Source organism: Amphibalanus amphitrite, unplaced genomic scaffold, assembly GCF_019059575.1.
Source record: "Amphibalanus amphitrite isolate SeventyFive unplaced genomic scaffold, NRLGWU_Aamphi_draft 001085F_arrow, whole genome shotgun sequence".
Taxonomy (NCBI): domain Eukaryota; kingdom Metazoa; phylum Arthropoda; class Thecostraca; order Balanomorpha; family Balanidae; genus Amphibalanus; species Amphibalanus amphitrite.
In genome coordinates, this window is record NW_024882579.1 from 214,058 (window position 1) to 238,930 (window position 24,873).

The 24,873-nt window shown below is 46.6% G+C and overlaps 1 protein-coding gene across 1 annotated transcript; it reads right to left on the reverse strand.

Moving 5' to 3' along the window:
• LOC122369925 (carcinoembryonic antigen-related cell adhesion molecule 1-like) lies at positions 1–24,873 on the reverse strand (the record flags this gene model as incomplete). The annotated part of the gene is made up of 8 exons (XM_043345092.1): positions 1–1,330; positions 1,910–1,989; positions 2,198–2,401; positions 4,541–4,700; positions 5,988–6,124; positions 13,227–13,360; positions 14,171–14,327; positions 24,714–24,873. Coding segments are annotated over 8 exons (1,263 nt in total), but the record flags the coding sequence as incomplete, so codon positions are not given.

Consider the following 24,873-nt stretch of genomic DNA (forward strand, 5'->3'; position numbering starts at 1 on the left):
AACAGTATGATACTATATATATTCCATTTATAAAGTTGTCTTTTCAATTTAATTTACAATGACATGTTTCAACAAACATCCACATTGCACACAATGCCACATAATGGCTGATCATGCACACAACGGTATGAAAACAGCGGTTAGCCACGCCAGCACGGGTCAGCGAGCACGACGAGAGTAATCAGAGAATCGGTTTATTTCAGCCCACTTTAGAAGGAGCCAGCCACCGAAATGTGCCTCTGGAAAGGCGTAGGTACGACAGAATACCAGCGGGCACACTCAGAACAGTAGCGCTGCCTCGACATTTGAGCAGTCTGACACTCAGCCATCGATTTTTCGGGAAGAAGTCATCGGCAGCAAGATATTGTTTTGTCATTCAAGCACTAATTTGATAAAGAGTCATAGGCGAGCTTTAATATGCGATTGAGTTCATATATGCATAACATGAAATTGATATCTTCAATAACAAGCTTATTGTTTTATTGAGAAAAACAATGACGTATCAACAAACTAGCCAGCATACTCCTGGTCAGTAATTGCTATCAGCATGTTAAAATTTGATTTATAACACCGCCGTCCTCATGATCTGACGAATAGAGCAATATAGACATATTCACGTAAAACAGCAAACAATAACATACATATCTGATACACTGGCCATAGGTATATGATTGTCATGTCACTCGCATCTCATACAGCAAAGCAGATGCAAATTTTCTTCTAGAAACACTACTTGCCCTAAGATGGGACAGGGTTGTTAAAACTGTGAGCTTAGTTTCTGGAACAGGACAGCATTCGAACTGTGCTGGCCAGCAATACAAAACGACGATCGACAACACACATCAGCCACGGTAGAATGTTACATCTTCCTGACAACAGCTCTTCCACCCGCCAACGGCACCTCGGCGGTCCGAGACGCCCACTGAACAGTGAACACTGATCACAACAGCGCGGCCAGCTCACCGAACTGCGCCCGGCATCACTGCGTCATCGCCCAACAGCGACAACCACACGGTGGGTCTGTTCGAGCCCCCGCCAATCACACAGCACTTCCTCTGACCTCAGCCAATCACAGTCGGCGAGTCACTGTGAGCGCCAATCAGACGGCGCTGTGGTCCCGATCCTGCACCGTCAGCCGCCCGCAGTCTGAGAATGTCCGATAGGCGGCGCTAGTGGGCATGTGGGCCGACCTTGACCGGGCCGGGTCGCGTCCCAGTGACCCCACAGTCCGTACCGGGTCCACGGAGCGGTGCCCGTAGACGTCCAGCGGGTTGGGGATCACGTGATCAGCTGACTCGAACATATCCTCGTCGGTCCGCTTCAGCCGTGACTGTGACGCAAGACATTGCAAAGGTAAGTTGAGCAGTTTAGCGCTATTTTGCAATGCAAGTTAAGTTTGGTATACCCGATTGTTGACAATTAAACTGCACTTGCCTCACTCGTTATTTATTGTGCCAATGTGGAATGTCAACCAACCATAAACAATGTAGGTACAAAGTGTGCTGTATATAAATGAAATAAAAGAGTGTTATTGACCATGACTGGTGATGAAGGACACAACGTCTCTTCCACTTCAGCTACAATGTCGAAAGCCATCAATTCTGAATTTCAACATGAAAAAGGCAGCACTACAGACTGAACAGATAGCGTCATTGCATCAGAGCAAATATCTTTCCCGTCTATATGTTTTCATCGCGGCATGACAGGCCAAGTCAAGTGCACTTCAGCTCGCGGCTATTTGAAAAATAAAATCCACGAACGAGACGTCGTCGTCTGGACGTTTCGCTTCTCCGGCGCAAACAACGGTGCGCCGACCTCCACCACAGGTTCGGAAATCCTATCGGCTGCTTCTGGTGGCATCAGTGACCTGCGGTAAGACCATCAGCTGCGGTAATTACCAGAGTCTTACCTTGTAATTAGCGGTCATCTGATGCGGCGAACTAACTACGCTGCAGTCGGAAAAGCCAGACAGACTGCGAGCCCCGGAACCTGGAAATACGGCACACTTCAGGAAGTAGGAACGGGTGTCCTTATTTATGCATACGAGACCAAGCTTTTTAACTGGAATCCCGAATAGAACTGAATTATGAGTTATGAGTAAATATACGAGTAACTGATGTAAATGTGTTTGCAGTCACCATTACATATTTATATCTTGCAGTCAGGTGAAGGCAGGTAGTCGCGCGTCCCCACTGACCTGTGGGCAGGAGGTCTGGGCTCGGCTGGTCGCGCCCACTGCCGGTCACCTCCGGCGCCTCCTGCTCGGCCGTTTTCAGCGGTCCTCGGCGCGGCAGTCGACGGCGCAGGGAGACGATCACTGCCGCGGCCAGCAGCAGCAGCAACAGCACCAGCCCGCCCAGCACGGCTGCCACGGGACCGGCGGCCGCCGAGCGGCTGTACGCTGCGGAGCGGCCGGGCGGGGTCAGGTCAGCGGGCCAGGGTGAGAGAAATCACTGTCTCCCGTTATCTGGTCAGCACACTCAGCCGGGGGGGGGGGGGGAGCTCTGCAGCCCGCACGCCACCCACCGCAGTCTGTCTAGCGCCCTGCCGTGGATCAGGATGTGCTTCTCGGGATCGATGGTGGCGAGCGCTGCTGCCGGGCGTCAGGCCGCCGCCAGGATTACAGGGGACACCGGGTGATTGGCAGCGAGTGAAGGGCGCCGCGCGGTGCGTGTTCAACAATCCGTCCGGCGGACCGGCGCCAGCCAATAAAGGGATCGCGCCCGGTAAGCCGGCGGCACACGATCACAGTCGAACAAACTGCCAGAGGCGATACATCAGCGCGCCCGGCCGGTCGGCAAGTTTGCTCAGACTCAATCGGGGACCGCTCTGCGGCGTGGCGCTCCGGCGCGAGTGTGTATGACCCGGTCGGAAGCGCCCACACGGAGCCCAACTTATCGCCGGCCCCCGTATTGAGCGCGGGCGATCCGCTTCAGGGAAGGGTCGGCTGAAGCCTGAGCGGCTTCATGAAATATTTCGAGGGCGGTGGTGAATGGAGTGTCCGGCAGGGCATGAAAGAGCCGGCATGCTCGGAAAGGTCATCGCTCTGCCGCCAGAAGCTGGAACTTCCTGTGACCGGTACAGGCCGGGCCATTTATAGCGGCTGTCAGAAAGGCAGAATACCTACTGAGAGCACAATGCGCAATACGCATGAATGGGTGAACACAAATGGGAAGCATACTTTGATGTCAATCCACAGAAAGACCAACTCCACGTTGAAGGTCAAAGAACGACAAGTATTACGAGCATTTGTGCTTATTTTTAAGCCTTATGCCATCATCCATGTGTCACTAGAAGTAGACTGATATCCTACCAGGACTAAATGTCCTTGCGCAAAACGATAGCGTCATATTGTTTTACTACAAGTCAAGTCACAAATAATTTACACACCAGACACCACCTTATAGTCTGCCTAAGCTAGCGAACCTCGACTTTGGCTCTGAGTCGAGATGCCAATACAATATCTTGGTCGCAGAAATCGTTTTTGTGCCAGTCTAAGCAGGGTGGTGCTTGACTCATGAGTCAAGTCAGAAATTTGACTCAACTCTGACTCATCTCTGACTCATCAAATGAGTCAGATTTGAGTCGAGTCGGATAAAATGTTGAGCTGTTGAGTTGAGTCAGAGTTGAGTCGGACAAAAATAACTTTTGACATTGAGTTGAGTCAAACATTTAGGAACATGAGTCAGCTGACTCAACTTTCTAGAAACAATATATAAGCTTTATAAGCTATATATGTAAGCTTATAATATAAGCTTTTCATCCCCCCGCTTAACAACTTAGCCCTGGCCCTGCTGCTGGATTTTTTCATCCCCCCGCTCAACAACTTTTTTATCAAAGTCAATTTTGAGTCAACTCACTTGACTCAACAAAAAAATTTGAGTCAAGTTTGAGTCGACTCATATTTTCATCGAGCCGTTTGAGTCATGAGTCGAGTCATGGGAAATATCAGCTCCTTGTTTGAGTCAGAGTTGAGTCAGGGCTTTCTGAAGTTGAATGATGAGTCGAGTCGGCAATTTTTTTTTTTAAGTCGAGCACAACCCTGAGTCTAAGCGAGCATGAATGACCTCGCTTAGACTGCATTATGGCACAGGGGATGGCTATTGCTCGACCACTGCATGTGGGAGTTTATTTTATTTTCTACCATTTCCAACTCACCATATGCCTGTGGGTGCTCTTGACCTTCAGCCATTCATTATTCACCATTCTACACAAAATTAAACAAAGGTGGCCAAACTGAACTACAAACGCTCCAGGCCTGGCGCTAGTTTTAACAGCGGCTCGTCGGAGAGCGAACGACAACTTGCGTCGTTAATTTAAACTAGTTGTGTGTAGTTGTGCGCCCCATCCTGGCGAGAAGAAAACAACGCCTGGCGCAACCCCAGAACAAGAATTATAGGTACTCAACTGTGTCGGGTAGCACCGTGACATTGTCCACATGTTTGTGCCTCGAAGAGTTCCGTTACTGTAGTGCATAAGTGACCCATGCCCATGGTTCCAGTCCAGCATCACTATGGCTGCGTTTCTAGGGAGAACTCACCGATCCTGTCGGGTATCATGGTGACAGTGCCGACCTGCAGCACGTGCGGCTGTCCTCTGCCCCGGGCGCTGGACGCGAACACCGTCACGCTGAAGTTGGCCCCGGGACTCAGACCGCGGACGTGGAACTCAGCTTCCTTCTGAGATACCGAGTGTATCACCTGAAAACAGGTCAAATGGGACATCACTGATACTGCAGCAATGGTAGAACTGAGACGGCCAAACAGGATTGCCAAACGATATCTGTCCGAAAAAAATGCAATGCACATTGCCGTAATCTTAGGCGTCTTATTGCTATTGAATGTGCGGGCTGACCGTTGTAAAATCTCAATAATTCATATGCGAGCAGGTCATCAACGGATAGTTTTGTTAAGTAACACCATATGACTTAATTATTTTTTTAAAACAATAATTGATGTCCTAAGTGTTTCCAAATTACAGAGTTATGTTTCTTCCGGCAGTCTGAAAGCCTGTATGTATATTCAGATATATTAGGGTCCAGATGTGTCTTGCACAACACTACAAAGGTGGTCCCGTGCGTCAGGTACTACATCATGCGTGCAAAATCCATAAAATATTCGGCACGAACAGTCATTTACGACAATGCCAACCAATTACGTTCGTGAATATTAACTCAGCGCCAAAAACGCTCTAAGTGTTCACACTTTATGACCAGCACGCCCACTTCCTCGTGGTGACGCGGCTTATAACAGGAACAAACCTTCGGCTCAGCGAGTGATTCATACGCTGATTTCTAAGTCAGCGCCGTTTTATGGTTCGGGCAAAGCCGTCTTCCCAGCTTGACTTTAAATCATGCTGAATACTATTGATTTTTGTGTCTTGGCTTATCATAATGTTCGTTTTAAACTTAAATACCCTTAAATAATGTTATACGTATATAAGTGCTGCCTTCGAACTGAAATAAGACTATTCTGATAAGGAACATATTTTGAAAATAGGATTATATAAAATTTTCGTTCACCTAGCTAACCATAAGAAATGCGTTACGCACGAAAACGCATGGTAAATTGCAGTTTATCAACGAATGCCAGCAGAAACTACACGATCACACTCGTGTTAAATAGCTGTCCGGTATGTTTGTTGCGTGATTGTTCTCGGTAAGCCAGCATCGGCCTGTTGAACTACGGGCAACATGTGCGATATAGTTCACAATGAATTCAACCATTTTCATGGCTGGAAAGCAAGAAATCCAACAACCCATAATCAAAGTATTTGGGTAATGACGTATTCAAAAACATCGAAAAAATGTACCATGTACAATATAGCGTCACAAAATACTAGATGTTTTTATTTTGCCGCGAATGTTAAAGTGAGCTTTTTATAAATAATGATTTAATTCTGAACAACTATGTATGGGACTAATTGCAGTCTTCGCTTTCACTGCCATTGACGTGAATGTGGTCATAGAGACTTATTCAGCAACTCACCTGTTGTGTGTTGACGTCACGAACTTCTAGAACAAACGTCTGCGGCAGCCCCCCGTCGTTTCCTGGCTTGCAGCGGACGTCAAATGATGTTATGGTGCTATTGCTGACCGTGCATCCTTGCACGGACTCCGGAACACCTAAAACGTCGACAGTTTGTCAAAATATTTACTGACATTTACCATAGATAAATAATTCGTGCTATCGAATCGTGAAGAGTGGAAAGACAGATGTGAAATACAACAAAGCACAGTGCAAGCATAAGATGAAACGAACTATCAGTTGTAAGCATGTTGATGATATCATGGGACTATCAATCAGTTAATCTTCGTTTTACAATGAAGCTTCAAGTTTTAACAAAATATGGCATTTCATTGTTAACCCGCGACCGCCTGGGGGGGGGGGGGGGTCGGATCCGACCCCCCCTCCGTTTTTCTTGAATAACTCATGAACCGCTTACGCTATCTACTTGAAACTTGGCATACCTTCTCCCCCCATCAATTTGACGTCTCCTGTGCAATTTTTAAGAAAAAATTTCCGAAATTTTGTGAGATATATCGATTTTAGTGATGTAACTACATGGCGTTTTCAGTCAAAAAATGGTAAATGTTTAAAAAATCGCCAAAAATCGAGATTTTAAGCAAATTGCAAATTAAAGACATGAATAGACGCAGCTCAACGAGTTCTTTAAAATGGCAATCTCGGATTTTCCATAAAATGCGTTTTATACCCCTAAAAATTCAAAAAACTATATTTTTTGGAAAACAGCTAATAAAATCCAAAATTTTGGGAATTTCCAAAAAACCGGAATACATGTTATAGAGCTCTATTAGAACATTAGATGTCCCAAAATTTAACTTTCTATCTTGATTTTTGACCCCCAAATTGTAAAAAATAGCTCCAACATGCATAGGGCATGGTGACGTCATAAGCATTTTCGTGAATTAGAGGCACTTCTGAACATCGCATGTGAAAACAAATGGCACCACTAGATTCCTGGGACAAAGCTCGTCTAGAAAAGTGCATTTTTATGTCAAAAATAAAAAGTTGAAAAATTGACTTTTTTTCTTGGCCCTCGTTTAGTTATGTATGGTATAAACGATTTTTTATGCTTTCAATGCACACTTATCACCAGCACAGTGACTTGGGGTCACATATAACCATTACCATCGGATTCTGCGTGAAAAATAAGCCATAAAACATGTGTCGCACGCCCATGTAGCAGAAAGTGAAAACCGTGACCTTTCGTGACCTGACCTGACCTTGACCCGTACTTAGTATGACCCCTATACGCACATGGTACCTTCACTAGGCCTTTGAGGTCATTTTTGGTGAGTTTTGAGCAGCAGCTATCGATTCCGCTGTCCGTAAGCCTAATCATGCAAAACCCCTGAATTTGACCTTTGACCTGATCTTGACCCGAAAGTTGACCTCAATCTTAAAATCTTAAGAGTGCTTTGGGAAGGTCTCGTAGAGACCTTTCGAACGCCGCCTCGCGGGGCTCGATACGACCATTGGTTCTCGAGATAACAGGGGGGGGGGGTCGGATCCGACCCCCCCCCAGGCTGTCGTGGGTACGGAAATAGGGTTCCGGACAAAATATCGAAAAGCAAAATATCGAATAGCAAAATATCGAAGACAAATTATCGAAGTGGCAGAATATCGAAAGCAAAATATCGAATGCGCAAAATATCGAAATCGCAAAATATCGAACCGCAAAATATCGACATCGCAAAATATCGACATCGCAAAATATCGAATTGCATAATATCGCATTGCAAAATATCGAACTCGCAAAATATCGAATAGCATAATATCGAAAGCAGAATATCGAACCGCAAAATATCGAAAGACAAAATATCGAAAGACAAAACATCGAAAGACAAAATATCGAAAAGGCAAAATATCGAACGCAGAATATCGAAAAGACAAAATATCGAACGCAGAATATCGAAAAGACAAGATATCGGACGCAAAATATCGAACAGACAAAATATCGAACGCAAAATATCGAAAAGGCAGAATATCGAACGCAGAATATCGAAAAGGCAAAATATCGAACGCAAAATATCGAAATGACAAAATAACGAACGCAAAGCGTCGAAAAGGTAAAATATCGACTTGAAATGGCCCTCTACGGACTCCTTAGAGCTCTGTCGAACTCTGTCGAAATTAGGTTTCGCTCACATATCTTCCGGGGCTATCAAACATAGGCGGATCCAACCCAGAGTTTTGGGAGGGGCAAACCATCACAATTTATTGTTTCTTTTCATGCACTGCCATAGACGTAATGTTAAGAATGATGTCCTTTGTGGAGGGCAATTGCCCTATTTGCCCTCCCCTGGATCCGCCACTGCTATCAAACACCGTTTGAGTTTTGAAAATCGGTCCAGTAGCTTCGGAGATAGGAGGGGGGGGGGCTCCAAATAGCCCCCCCCCCCAGTCAGTTGTGTTATGGAATATACCCCAGTCAGGCGCGGGTTAACCCGGCGGCCGCTGGGCCTCCGCGCCACCCGCCGGCCGCTGGGGGGGGGGGGGGGCATATAGTTGCCCCCCCTTTACTTCTGCGACGATATCGTCGCAACGCGAAGAGATAGAGAAGCGAAACTTTGCACACATCTTCCTGAATACCTAGCCGAGGTTATGTCCAAATTTGGTGTCGATCCCATTTGAAATGACGTCACAGTGACGTCATAAGTGAAATTATAGATTTGCGATTCTCATATTCCTCGCGATACATCAGATATATGGGACCGAATATAAAGGGTCGATTATTGGTCAGAAACTAGATGGAAGTGTAGTTAGATGTTTTAGGATGACAGCAGGTGCTGTCTAGTTCATTTACAGTTGATTTTCATGCTCAGCGTCATCAGAAACGGTCCATATCGGAAAACGACAAAACTTTATGACGTCACTGTGACGTCATCTTAGGTGCTACAACCACCAAACTTTCCTCAAACATTGCCTAGGTATTCATTTGAAGCTATGCCAAGTTTCACCTTCGTAGCTCATCAGGTTTCGGAGATATTTCACAAAACGTAAAGGGGGGCAACTTTATGCCCCCCCCCCAGCGGCTCGTGGGTTAACATCATTTTAATTTCACTGCGTCGTCCATAAATCGTGCATTTTTATGTTTCTAAGTGGGTATCTATAGCAGCAAGGGCCTATTCCTTCTTAATTAACATATGTCATCCAAAATTAACAAACAACAATTGTCCTCCAAGATCCCTTGCATGCGTCAATTTTTGTACTTATGCAACACATATCTTCAATGAAAACCTCGATTGATTAAAGGAAATAGTTCACCTTTAATAAATAAATTTGTTATTAAATTTTAAGTAAAACTTGTGTTTGAAATGTGAGGAATAAAATTTAGAGACATTATGAGTTAAAATTATGCAATTCTATAGGCCTCCAGGGGCTTACCTGCCTCTAAGACCCCACACATACTTTTGGGGCCCCAAACGCTTGCTCCTGAAGGCCCCACTGAGACTTCTAGTCCTTTCCTCTATTCAATCCTCCATGCTGGTTCTTTAGGCTAAACATCGGCTCCTGGAGGCCATCCCGGCTTTGGAGGGTCTCCATACAGGCTTTTTTGGGTCCGATGTCAGTCTCTGAGAGCCATCAAAAGCCTTTCGAGCCTACGAGTATACTGCTTTCTGAAACCCTTCAGCAACTTCTGAGGGACCGACCCTGGTCGGAGGGCTCATTCGGTCTGGGGAGTCATGTAGGTCTCTGGAGGAGCCTCTAAGGGGTCGATTTCCAAGGGGCTTTTAAACACGGTCTTCTAAGAACGGTCTCGTAGGGCCCGTAATGGTCCACTGCGGATCCAGAAAAGTGGGTTGAGATGCTGAGGGTGGTGGCTAGACTAAAACAAGATTAGATGATAAAAACTAGCTGCATTTGCTTCGTTATGCTTTATTTGAGATAGGTACACTGCAATTTCAAATATTTTGCAGAACTTGTGTTTTTGGGGATTGTTTTCCAAAATCTTCGTTTTTCATAAAGCAATGATAATCACTCTAAAAAAGATCGGGGGGGGGCAAAACTTCCAGAGGGGCCCCTTGAGAAAACTTTGCACCCCCATCCGAAATTACCTTCCGCCGCCACTGCTGAGATCTACAAAAAATATCAGAGTTTTCCAAGTCTGTCATGGACCCGCTGATTGCTCTTTGAGGCCTACAGATAACAGAGGGCCCGATGAGTTCGACAGAGCTCTAAGGAGTCCGCAGAGGGCCATTTCAAGTCGATATTTTACCTTTTCGACACTTTGCGTTCGTTATTTTGTCTTTTCGATATTTTGCGTTCGATATTTTGCCTTTTCGATATTTTGCGTTCGATATTTTGCATTTTCGATATTTTGCGTTCGATATTTTGTCTGTTCGATATTTTGCGTTCGATATTTTGCCTTTTCGATATTCTGCGTTCGATATTCTGCCTTTTCGATATTTTGCGTTCGATATTTTGTCTCTTCGATATTTTGCGTTCGATATTTTGTCTTTTCGATATTCTGCGTTCGATATTTTGCCTTTTCGATATTTTGTCTTTCGATATTTTGTCTTTCAATATTTTGTCTTTCGATATTTTGTCTTTCGATATTTTGTCTTTCAATATTTTGTCTTTCGATATTTTGTCTTTCGATATTTTGCGTTTCGATATTTTGCGTTTCGATAGTTTGCGTTTCGATATTTTGCTTTCGATATTATGCTATTCGATATTTTGCGATTTCGATATTTTGCAATTCGATATTTTGCGATTCGATATTTTGCGATTTCGATATTTTGCGATTTCGATATTTTGCAATTCGATATTTTGCGATTTCGATATTTTGCAATTTCGATAATTTGCGACTTCGATATTTTGCTTTCGATAATTTGCGTTCGATATTTTGCGCTTCGATATTTTGCGTTTCGATATTTTGTCATGGAAGCACGGAAATAGCCCAGGCGGTGCCGGGTTAATGTCATTGTCAGTTGTACTGAGCCTATTTTACATACATTTCTGTTTTTGTTTTAATTTTGTTCCAATATTTAATTGGCTTGATTGACAGAGCCGGAATCCATGAAATGCTTGTTGCGCAGGCTGCGACCCCACCATTCGATTAAGCAATTCCAGGTGGAATGAAGGAGACTTTATCCAAAGTTCATCGCGCTTATCAAGTCCAGACATGGCCCATCCCACTCAACTAACTTCAAGTGACTGCTTCTTCTTCCACCTACTGCAAATCATCCTCTAAAGGAGTCTCACTTGTTCAGCGGCCGAACGACGCGAGCCAGGGCTCACTGCCGGGAGTTCGATGCACCACCAACTGGGCTAAGGGAACTCAAAGCTGCATAACGGCATACAAATACATCGTTACGGAAACATGTCCCGTTGCGTGTAATTACAGAGTTTATGCAAGAACAATGCTATTCTGACGTTCATCATTCATTAGGTATTTGCTAGCTGCCTGCCAGGCGTGCTGCGCCAGCTCCATAGTTCGATATCTCGCCGAGAGATGGCGGGCGGCACCACACTGGACTGGTAGGCTGTACCGCAGCGCGTTTGTGCCGTGCGGGACAGCCGCCACCCAGCTCACGACTGCGGTCGGCACGACTGCAATGCCGGTCGCACCCCGAGCTATGTCGCATATGATCGTACTTACGTCATGTGGACTGTGTTTGTGTATCTTTATCCTATAACTGATGCTTAGTTATTGCTACTGCAACAGACATACATGCGTCCGAGATATGTGCCATTCACCTGGTGCTCCTTTCAACAGCGGTGGCACATCGCAGGCCGTGGTGGGGTGGCACTCATCGGTTTGGAATTGGACCCACGTCAATTGAAAGTAAGATGGGAAATTCAATAGAAGATAAGATAAAATTCAATAGAAGATAAAATTCAATAGAAAAATTCAAAGATAAAATTCAATAGAAGATAGAAGATAAAATTCAATAGAAGTAAGATGGGACCCACGTCAATTGATCTTGTTTTGAGGTGTGCTATGCTACAGAGGAGCTTTAGGGCTACCTTTGTAAATAAAAACGACATGTTCTTTAAATAGTTAGCGATGGTTAGCGCCACTAGCATTGGCAGTAAACAAGCGACAGACAGGCCTTTCACAATGGCGCAGCCTTAGCGGCGCCCACATGAATAGTATCGTGGTTATATCGGGAGACGGTGCCCCTCCAGCTCCTGACGGACGGCCAGCTTTTGAGCTGAGGTCACCTTCGTGTTAACAAGAGTGGCTTACTCACGCCAAAGAAGAAGCCCTTAGGGCAAATGATGACTTACGATGCTCTTTCAGTTACTAACAAAGCCACCAAAAGTTGCGACGGCGGCTGATGTGCCTCACCGGAACTTCCTAAAAACGTCGACTACAAATCGGCATATCATCTAGCTCATCGCAGAGGCAAGTAACAACTATGTAATTACAGCAAGGCTGCCACACCGGAAGAGGAATAAGGGCTTACATTGTTGCCGAAGGTAAAAACATCACATCCCCTAATGAATATGTTCTTCAAATGTTATTTATTTGAATTTGAGGTCGCCTCTCAGTATCTGCAAACTGCGAGCAGTATTGTCGAGTAATGTTTATACATCACTGAGCACTGATAACTGATCAGTCTGTCCATGGCTGACGCACCAGGATCCATCGCACTGAAAGGATAACATATGGTACTTTCTACAGCACGAAGTGCTGTCTGTACGTCCCACTGAGTCAGATCTATGCCCTCCGTGGGTGAAAGACAGCGAACACCGAAGGGATTGCCGGCCGACGGGTGGTAACCGAGTAACGGGCTGGGACGCCGCGGTGGTAACTAAGTAACGGGCTGGGACGCCGCGGGGGTAACTCAGTAACGGGCAGGGACGCCGCGGGGGTAACTAAGTAACGGGCTGGGACGCCGCGGGGGTAACTAAGTAACGGACAGGGACGCCGCGGGGGTAACTAAGTAACGGGCACTGGCAGGGACGCCGCGGGGGTAACCGAGTGACGGGCAGGGACGCCGCGGGGGTAACTAAGTAACGGGCAGGGACGCCGCGGGGGTAACTCAGTAACGGACAGGGACGCCGCGGGGGTAACTCAGTAACGGGCAGGGACGCCGCGGGGTAACTAAGTAACGGGCTGGGACGCCGCGGGGGTAACTCAGTAACGGGCTGGGACGCCGCGGGGGTAACTCAGTAACGGACAGGGACGCCGCGGGGGTAACCGAGTGACCGTCAGCGGACGTCGCGGGAGACGAGGCAGTGACGACTGACCTGCCGGCTCCAGATGGAAAATGCACGGCGTCCGCTGCAGTCCGATGGCGTTGCTGCCCCAGCAGCGCACCTCAGCCGGCTCCTCAGAGTCCAGCCGGTGCTGCACGGAGCTGGAGCTGCCAGAGGTGCTGAATCTGGACACACCGAACGGCGCATATGATAGCGGGAGATGCATATGGCGAAGTTTATAATTTATAGCAGCCACGGGTCAGTGGGTTTCTCGGGAGCGGCTCTCCCGGAATATTTCCGACTGAATGTCAGCTAAAGCGGCGAACTTGTACATTGTGTGAGCAGGACGCAAATCAAACAAGACTGTCCAATTAAATTGAATGCTTCTCGAATGCAAATGTAAGTACAGAAGCCTGTCTTACTAGAGTTCCGTGAATCAGAGCTCGATATATGCTGGTGGAGATAGGCCACCAGTCCACCTAAACTAAAAGTTAGGTCCAGTTTTGCCTGCCTGTATGGAGCCTCATGCAGTGAGTTGACTTACAGGGATCCTGAAGTGCAGTGGGCCTCACGTAGTCACGTAGTGACCCATTTTATGATGCTATTTGCGCTACAAACTTCAGATGCATGATTATCTTAAATGCGTCTATATGTGTCTGTGACATCGTATATGTGCAACATCATGCAGCAATGTGTGATATCACATGCTAATTCTAAAGTATGACTATCTGACGTGCCTATGGATCTTTTCTAATTGTTACCTATACTGCCACTCCAAAGAGAGTTTTCCAGTATTGCAGATAGGCGAGAAAATAGAATAGTTATACTAGCCTGGTTAGGGTGAGTAGGACGGCTCCACTGCCACTATTTGGTGGTTATCACCGTTCTCACCAGGAAGGTTCTCACCAGTAGCGGTGGTTCTCACCAGGGTGGTTCTCACGAGAATGGTTCTCACCAGGTGGCTCTCACTGACAGCGGTGGTTCTCAGTTCTCACCTAGTCAGAGGCGCTCGCCGGTACTCAGTAGCTGTGCTGTTGACGTCCCATTTGAACCGGACCTGGGTGGGACGGGCCTGCAGTTGACAGCGCAACTCAAAGCTGCGTCCCGGTAGAAAGAATACCGTCTGCTGCTCTATTTGACAACGAGGCAGATCTGAAAACACAAAAGACGGATCTTGTCAGATGCATGGCCATTGCCCGTCACAAAACCGGCCAGTGGTAAAGACATTACTTGATAGCGTATAATGTGAACAATTGTCGAAAAAATATAGGATTGTTTTTTAATAGAAAACAAATTTTTAGCGAATAGTATTTTTAACTAAGTACTGAACACTCACGGTTCGTCGGAAGGTCATCTCAGGCTCAAAAGAAACGATATATACCATTCGAAAGCTGACGGTGAGCTGAATCCAAAAATGTAATTTTTATCAAAATCGATCGATGGCCTTTTTTGAAAATTGCGTTTTTGTAAAAACTTAATAATCTTTTATTCAACGGGCTGTCCCGGACATTCTTGAAAACATAAACATGTATTTTTGAGTTCCAGTGAAAGCTGAACGCCAAAAGAACAATATTTAGCGAAGCAATATTTCCAATCATTAATATGCGTCTCCCACAGCCGACAATAAGGCGCAATCACACAGCTCAGTGTCACGATGGACCAAAGTCAGCCACACAGAAGCGTGAAATGACCCTTATCGACTCGCAGACCGGGCGCTCTCGGCCCGCCTGACCGGCCACGGAAAGGACGTTCGGCTCTCGTTCTACTAAACAAATGTCATATTTGTCAGTTTAACTGTCCACATCGCTATTAAAGTTATTCAGGATACCTGTGAAGAAAATTCATTGTTCTGTCATCTTCACATCATGTATTAATTTGCAATTGTTCATGTCTACTTTGCTCAGTTGAGCTTGGTATCATGCCCATATAAGGAAAATTGGCCGCGCTGAAATGTCAGAGGTTGCACCGGCCTCAGCTCGGGTGGAGTGGGGGTAGCGCCCGGCGGGGTAGGGTAACCTTTGACCGGTCGCACGGCCGAGCAGCTGTCACCAGTACAGCCTCTGACAGTGAAACCCCGCTCACTTCCCCTGCGCGGGCACTGATCGCAGCTGGATGGAACAAAACATGTATAAGAAAAATGTAAATTAAAGCATGTTGTAAATCAAGCAGAACAACGAATTTTCTTCACAGGTATCCTGAATAACTTTAATAGCGATGTGGACAGTTAAAGTGACAAATATGACATTTGTTTAGTAGAACGAGAGCCGAACGTTCTTTCCGTGACCGGTCAGGCGGGCCGAGAGCGCCCGGTCTGCGAGTCGATAAGGGTCAATTCACGCTTCTGTGTGGCTGACTTTGGTCTATCGTGACACTGAGCTGTGTGATTGCGCCTTATTGTCGGCTGTGGGAGACGCATATTAATGTTTGGAAATATTGCTTCGCTAAATATTGTTCTTTTGGCGTTTAGCTTTCACTGGAACTAAAAAATACCTGTTTATGTTTTCAAGAATGTCCGGGACAGCCCGTTAAATAAAAGATTATTAAGTTTTTACAAAAACGCAATTTTCAAAAAAGGCCATCGATCGATTTTGATAAAAATTACATTTTTGGATTCAGCTCACCGTCGGCTTTCGAATGGTATATACCGTTTCTTTTGAGCCTGAGATGACCTTCCGACGAACCGTGCACTAACCTTTGGTTACATGTTCCCTTAAATTTTCTGTTAACACATGTGCTCTTCACGAATTCCTCTGACTGATCTTGCACATATTCGAGACAAGCGGCAGGATTATGTAAATCTTGTATCAGTTGGAAAGCCATCGTCCCACGTCTATAATGTTCGATTCTTCCTGATCGACGTCGATTTAAACTCGTCCTGCCTGGGTGTAAAACTTAGCTGAAGCTATCAACAGCAGCGTCTCGAGCTGTCAGCACCACTATGCTAAACACGAAAACTTTCCACCGCCTCGGAGCTGGCGCTGACATTTTCCGAAACACTCAACCAGTGTAATGTGAATGGTGGTGACTATAAATCAGGTACAGATTGCTTTGAGCAGCCCAAACGCACAGCTCGTAACGCTGTATTTGTAGCGACTGAATAGTTAATATCTTATCGAAAGAGATACAGCTGGCCGAATCACGAATTTAGTATGCATTACAGCGTTAATTTATTAGTCTTTAAGGTCTTTAGTTTGTACAACAGGAGTACCCAATACCTTTATGTTCTGTATTCCGAATGAGAAAGTGAAATGTTGAGAGAGAGAGAGAGAGAGAGAGAGAGAGAGAGAGAGAGAGAGAGAGAGAGAGAGAGAGAGAGAGAGAGAGAGAGAGAGAGAGAGAGAGAGAGAGAAAGAGAGGAGAGAGAGAGAGAGGGAGAAGGGAAAGAGAGAAAATCGAAATACAGACATGGAACTGATGAGAACAGGAGAGATGGATGGGTAGAGGGGTGACCCGAGAAAGTCTAATGGAAGCAGGATAGACCGGGAATGCAGAGGGCACCCAGGAAGGCATTGAGAGTGCAAACAGAGCGGTAGAAGGAGATAATGGCAGACGAGCATGAGCCGGGACGCGCCGGAACGGCATAAGAATCGTCGGAAAATCCATACCACAAGTAATTGATTAGCACTATTTGTATTCGTCGTAAGTGCGGCCCTTCCCCCAAGTCTCGCACTCTCTCTCCTGGCCTATACATAGGTGCCGGTGCATAACGCAGGAGCATTCGTGGAGAGTCACGAGAAGGACCAGTGGATAACGAATGGTTTTGTGGTCATCCATAAGGGCCAGTGTATTATCACTTGTGTACTTCTTGTCTAACAAAGCCGTCATATGAAATGAAGTGCCAGTGTTTTTCATTGTAGTCCAAAAACTAATTTCCTTCAGCTTTACTAAACACATTACAGTGAGCGATTCCACTGGCCATATGAAATGACAAAATGTATGGATCGTGCGTGTATTTGCAGTCTTCTAATGTTCACAGATTTAGTGCATAAACATTGTATTGTTCTGCACGGAAAAGAGCAATGCGGGATGTCTGTATAAACAAAAACTGGAAAAGACTGACACTCTGGCTCATAGCTATGATTTTCTAACTTGTTTTGTGTTGCACTATTGTTTCTGATAAGAAAACGCATGCGATGTATTACGTTGTCTGATTCCAAAAGGTTAGAAAGATTGCAATTCGAAAACGTCTGTCTCGCGCTTAAAAAGTGAAGAAAATCGTTAAGTGCAGTTAACGACAGCCTGATGATTGACAGTTTAAGCGCTGACCTACGACAATAAAATCGAGCCCAGTTACTCGATTATCGATCATGCCAATCGTGATGTGAACGTATGCACTCGCTGGGGCGTAAATGATCCTACAACTGACAGGTAAAGAAACTAAATGAATCTTATCAATCAAACCTCAACTTGGGCTGATAACTCAGCAGCTTGAACGAGGTTAGCACAAACGATAATAACCAGTATAACGCCTTGAGGGGCGACTAACGGAGCGAGCGAGAGGGTGGGCCTTGCACGTGCGAAATTGCAAGGGGTGCCTCCAACTGACTTGTGCACGGCACCCTGCTAACCGGTCTCTAGCGATGTGCCAAATTTGAGCACAATCGGGCCAGCCGTTCTCGAGATCTGGAAGCGGCACCCTGCACGTGCGCACGTGCAAAATGGGTCCCAACTGACTTGTGCACGGCACCCTACTAACTGGTCCCTAACCGTGTACCAAATTTGAGTGCTATCGGTCCAGCCGTTCTCGAGAACTGGAAACGACCCCTGCACGTGCGCACGTGCAGCAGCACCCCACCTCTGGCACATGGATATGCAGTGCCTAGTGGGTGCCTACCTACATGCCAACTTTCAGCGCAATCGGCCAAGTAGTTACCGAGATATTGCAACAATTACAAAACTGACACCTCTTCGTTTTGCACGTGGCACGTGCATAAGGGGTCACCCACATGCATCGGGAATAGTCCAATACTTGGTAGAAGGAATGAAGCTACCCTATAAAAATTACCGCGTGTAAATCGGTCAAGTGGTTGCTGAGATATAAGCCTCGCAAAAGCGTCCGCACGGCCGGCCGGCCGGCCGGCCGCTCATACTCAGAAATTTCCGTTAATCTAAGGAATATACATTCTTGGACGATACCGCGAAAACGAAATATTTCTATCGAGAGTTTTCAAAGGATTTCATGCACGAGGCCTTGGCCGAGTGCATGAAATTCTTTGAAAACTCGAGATAGAAATATTTCGTCGCGGTAGAGTCCTAGATATTATTTCCTGTATGTTTCTTAATATCGTTCGTTATCTGCTTAAAAAAGGCCGAAATATGCATAAATAAAATACAGTAACAATAACTACACGTTAGATACTGAAATACTGGCAGTTCTAATTACTCAACAGTTCAGCTAAGCTTTCAAATTTTCTTTAAAACAGAAGCCCTCGATGAAATCAAGCTATCCAAGAAAACCATCCAAGAAAACGTCTCGCGCAAAGTTTCTTGGATGGCTGGATTGCATTGCAAGACTGCATCAAACATACAGGAAAGACTCCGCTCGCTTCGCTCGCTCCGTAATTAACTCAATTTCCTGTATGTTTGATGCAGTCTTGCAATGCAATCCAGCCATCCAAGAAACTTTGCGCGAGACGTTTTCCTGTATGTTTGATGCAGTCTTGCAATGCAATCCAGCCATCCAAGAAACTTTGCGCGAGACGTTTTCTTGGATGGTTTTCTTGGATAGCTTGATTTCATTGAGGGCTTCTGTTTTAAAGAAAATTTGTAAGCTTTGCTGAACTGTTAAGTAATTAGAACTGCCAGTGTTTCAGTATTTAACGTGTAGTTAATGTTACTGTATTTTATTTATGCATATTTCGGCCTTTTTTAAGCAAATAACGAACGATATTAAGAAACATACAGGAAATAATATCTAGGACTCTACCGCGACGAAATATTTCTATCTCGAGTTTTCAAAGAATTTCATGCACTCGGCCAAGGCCTCGTGCATGAAATCCTTTGAAAACTCTCGATAGATATTTCGTTTTCGCGGTATCGTCCAAGAATGTATATTCTTGGATGGTTTTCTTGGATAGCTTGATTTCACCGAGGGCTTCTGTTTTAAAGAAAATTTGTAAGCTTTGCTGAACTGTTAAGTAATTAGAACTGCCAGTATTTCAGTATTTAACGTGTAGTTAATGTTACTGTATTTTAGTTATGCATATTTCGGCCTTTTTTAAGCAAATAACGAACGATATTAAGAAACATACAGGAAATAATATCTAGGACTCTACCGCGCCGAAATATTTCTATCTCGAGTTTTCAAAGAATTTCATGCACTCGGCCAAGGCCTCGTGCATGAAATCCTTTGAAAACTCTCGATGGAAATATTTCGTTTTCGCGGTATCGTCCAAGAATGTATATTCATTGCCGGACACGTGTTTAGAAGATCTTGAAACGTTACTGCGCGCTTTTGATACCATAGAATTTAGAATCCAAGCGGAACACTTATGAGGAAACGAGTTTGTTTAAATAATGTCGAGCGAAGCTTTAGAAACTTTTACAGTAACTGGTTCATTCAGGAACTTGGCTCAACCGGAAGACTTTAAGATATACTTAGGCGATCACTTCAATGGGCGAGTATTTTGTGTGTAATGGGATTACATTTATAATTTAAGGGAGGTGACTAACTAGAATCAACGGCCAGAGAAAGTAGCAAGTGAAATGCTTACACGATGACTGAGAACAGCCAAGTGATACGCCAAACTGCGTGAAGGCTTCTGAGTGTGTGCTTGGTCGATGTTAAATGGTAAGTACCCTGCGGTGTATTAATCAGATTCGTATATTTTGTAACATATGGCTATAAGTACCAAACCATTGTGTGTAAGATACAAATGCTGGATACAGTTCGTACAGTCGTTTTCATCACATCCACACATACACGAAAACCCAAATCCGAGTGGAGTTTCATTTTCTTCATCCCCAGAGCGGCTCTCCCTATCCGTGTCGCTGGGCTTTGGCAGAATCGATGTGGCGCAGTGAGCGCGTTATAACACCGTCGGGACGGTCCGCCGCCCATTGTCAGACGCCGCGCGACTGTCCCTGCAGCATCGTGCGTGTATTATTCACTGGCGGGCATCGGCACGCAATATCCGTATTGAGCCGGCCAGCGCGGCGGGACGGGTTCGAGCCGGGTCCGCCCAACGTTCGACATACCGCGTCCCGTGATCGGACGACCCAGTTCCCACAGAGGGCGTCTGAACTAACGCGCGTGACCTCTCACAGAGAGAAGGTGCATCGTCGAGGGATGATGTAATTCTCACATACATATCCCGCGAGTTGCTTGGGGGGGGGGGGGGGCGTTAAACGCCCCCACTTTTTTCGCCGGGCCATAGCATGGCGCGCCAAAATTTTGGTACCTGTAGGGAATTGATTGAAGTTTATTGTGACAAAGTTTCAAAAAAAAAATCGGTCGGAAATTTTTGAGATATCGATGTTTTAGTGACGTCATGATTTCCGAGTTTTCGACCAAAAACGGCATATGTTCCAAAAATCACATAAAATCACAGAATAGACATACAGATATGCCGTAAACGCCATTAGACTGCCAATACCATGAACAATCAAATGGTTATCTTCGATTAATTGATTATAATCGTTCGGCATTTTCCAAAATCTTGAACTGAATCTTGGCAATTTCTCGTGACTACTTCACGACCATAATCCATGCATTTCTTAAATTGACCTTTTTGAACCAAACACGTACACATATGATAAAATGAATGTCACCATCGTGCTCTACGCCCAAAATCACTCATAGAACATGTGCCACAGGCTGCCAATATCAGTTTTGATTTTCGGGGATATGTGCCTACCCGGTTGACCTGACCTTGACCCTGACCTATGCTTGACTGACCTCTACATGGAGCTGACACTCTTGTAGGCCTTATATGAAGGATTGTGCACCGTTTTGACAGAGTTTATGACGAGAGGCGCCCATTGCGAAGTCCTGAAGTCCATGCTACTGAAAGCCCGATTTCAGGTGTTTGACCTGACCTTGACCCGACCTGTGACCTCAAAATTCATCTTTAAAGTATTCATATGAAGCGTCTCGTCGCGTTCTTCCGTTTGCCGCCTCGTGTGTTTCGCTGCGCCTATTGGTTCTCGAGTTATCGGCTGGGGGCGTTTAACGCCCCCCCCCCCCAGCAAACGGTGGGTGGCGAAATACCCCAGCAACTGCCTGGATATGCAATGGCTTTAGTAATTCTCACATAGGGGAGGACCGTACAAGAGTACGCACCTAATGCATTTTGTCGTCTCACGCCGTTCGGTTTTGATTTACGGCTACGATCAGCATATTCCGATAAAGCCTGATCATTTGTCCACAAACTGTCATGACCACAGCGGCCTACGTCCAATTTAAAGCGTGACCGTAAGCAATTTTCTAACACCCTGCATTTGCGTACTCTTGCCCGATAGGCAGTACAAGAGTACGCACTTCGTGCGGGTGGAGTACGCACTACGTGTATGCATTCCTACTCGCTGGAATCAATGCATTCATGCAAGTAATTTAACTATTGTTATCTTTATTGCCGCAGCCACTAAAACGGTCACTCTTAACAGAGTCGAGGCGCCCCGCTGTGGTCGTGCAAATGCCCCCTGGTCTACCAGAAACAGTGATGCTCTTCGTGGTTTCCCCAACTGCTCGGCGTCCCCCCCCGAGTGTCATCCACCTTGTTGGCCAATCCCTTGAATCTGCTGAGGGGTTGCGCGCCTGATGCACTAAGTCGATTAATGCAACACAACCACGCACTCGGAAAACTGCGTACTCTTGTCCGCCACGGCAATGCGTACTCATGGCCGACACATACGGTAGACACAAAGCCGGCTGAGAGCTGGCGCCACAGTCGTCGCGTTAACAATTGGGACTTGACACACACACCAGATTCCCCGTGGTATCTTGATAGGAAAAAATGAAAATTCTATTGCCGCTCCCTGAGGAAGGTCACACCTTTTCCTGCACCCCAAAAAGTCTAAAAGCGATGTGAAAAACACGTCTAAGCCTCTAAAAAAGACAAGTGAACCCGTAGCGCGCCCACCTTCCACCATCGAAGCCGCGTGAGAGACAGCTTCGACAGCTTCCTTAGGACTCGAGATGACGCTGATGAGGCGTTGCTAAGCAACCGAAACAGCTGCTGCGTACTCTTGTCGCCTGCGTCCTCTTACCCGCCCTTACCCTACATATGGTTCACGCATCAACGGCGACTTGCACCGATTCCCACACATTGACACCAATGTGTGGGAATAGTTGACACTATTCCTGCCAAAATATCAATTCGAATCATTTAAAGTAGAACGCATGGGTCACTCATAGCCCTCATGAAAGGTAGATCCACATCGACCCCCTAGTTCGACCCCTGCGCGACAATTCATTTGATGACGAGTGCAATGATCCTTTGCCAACTCCAATGAGCCGACCAGTTAGTTCCCGATGCATGACGAGCCGTTGCCGGGAAAATGAACTGACTGGCAGACATTAGCCTCGGCCACTAGCACTCTCCGTGGACCGTTTCAGGAAATGTGCTCATGAGGACTGAATGAATAGCACTTACGACTGAAGGCATTCCTTCGGTGGCATGATCAGACGCACTTTATACCGCGACCGAGCGAGCGCGGTGCCGTGCTCAGCTGGCTCGCTATCGCAGTGGAGAGGATGGCCCATTTGACGCCATCCATTTTCCGATGCAGCGGCCTGATCTGGCCACATAAACTGTTCTAAATAGCTCCTCGGGTGCCTTAATTGAATCCTGATAGATTGGGCATCCGCTGTATCAATGTTGTAAAGGAACACGGACTTCGAACTCCTTTTTATCGTGACTTGCAAAGCGAGTATCGACAATTGAGTCTCCCATCCAATATTAAGCCGTGACTTTAAATGCAACGACCGCAGTACATCACTGGCAAAATCATGGATATCGAATTGGTTAAAGGGGTGTGGACTGTGGAGGCGTATAGGATTACAATGACGAATATGTGCCCATTGCTCAGAGACATGTATTGACAAATAACGCTATAATGGAGAACTGATATACCACGGTAGAAAAACACAAGACGGAGAACCCGACCTTAAAAAGTAGGTACATACGTGGGAAATGATGCCACACGCAAGCAGAACAGTGCCAACAAAAGCTTGATGATGATTAAAAAGATATCACATTATCAGACTTCTAAAGCAAAGGCTGAACTACCATCCAATGACAGGCTTCCGAATACCGTCTGAGACACGATATTATGGAATGACTGTGGAATATGATAGGATTTCAGAATGTTACTAAAGCCATCAATCAGAAATCCAATTTTTGGTAAACCGATACTACTTCGATACAATTTTAATATTTTGAATAAAAAAAAAGAATCTTCAAGATGCCCTCGTCGACGAGTAAAAGAGCTTTTCAAAGTATCAACAAGACAGGTCAGAAAGAACTTCTTTATGCCCGGAATATTAACGAGTATCCGCATTTCGATCGGCACTCGGACGCCTAGCAGCTCCATGATAACTAGGTATATGCGTTGGTTTGTACTGTAGCCATATAACGATCTGCTACACCAGTGGCCATAAGCTCCGAGCCAATAGCCCTCAGTCATACAATTCCCAAGCCGATGTGACTGCGTCGAACGTCATCGTACAATTGAGAGGAGCAAGGTGAGATGTTGTTTCAGAGGGATGGAGAAGAAAAGTGCTGCCTTTACGCTGACTTCGCGCGGGGAAGCTAAGCCGGCCCGAAACCTGCCGGCCCGTCCATTTGGCTCGGTAATATACAGAGATCGGTAGTATGTAGAGCGAGGACCGGCGGGGGAGCCTGCCCTGTCCTGACAGGTGAGGGAAGGGAGTCCTACCTGGCCCCACAGGGGAGAAGAAGGGAGCCCTGCCCGGTCCCACACGGGAGGGGAAGGGTGTTCTGCCCGGTCCCACACGGGAGGGGAAGGATGTCCTGCCCCGTCCCACGGGTGAGGGGAGCCGAGTCCTGCCCAGTGGGTGTCACAAGTGAGGGAAGAGGAGCTCTGTCCTCCCCAACAGGGGAGGGGAAGGGAGTCTTGCACGGCCCCACAGATGAGAGGAGGGAAGCCCTGCCCGGTGTCACAACAGAGGGAGGGAAGCTTTGCCCGGTCCCACAGGCGAGAAGAGGGGACCCCTGCCCGGTCCCACAGGGAAGGGAAGGCGAGCCCTGCCCGGTTCCACAAGGGAGACGAGTGGAGTGAGTCCTACCCTGTTAGTTAATCAGAGGGAAGGGGAGTCCTCCCCAGGCCCACAGGTGAGGGGAGGGGATCCCTGCCCACAGGTGAGAGGGGGAGGGGAGCCCTGATCGGTGCTACAGGGGAGGGGAGGGGAGCCCTGCCTTGAGTGCCCAGTCCCAACAGGTGAGGAGAAAGCTGTCCGGTCCTACAGGTGAGGGGAGGCAGCCCTGTCCGGTCCCATATGATGAAGGAAGGGGAGCCCTTCCCTCGTCCCACAGGTGAGGGGAGGGGAGCCCTCAGCCCACCCAGTGCGGTACTCACACATGACCTGCAGCAGCAGCGGCTCGCTCTGGTTGTGCCCCTCGGCGTTGGAGGCGCCGCACGTGTAGCTGCCGGCCTGGTGACGCGACACGTTCGGCAGCACCAGGCTCCGGTCTATGATCATCACATTCGAGCGGCGGTCGCTGACCAGCTGCTTCCC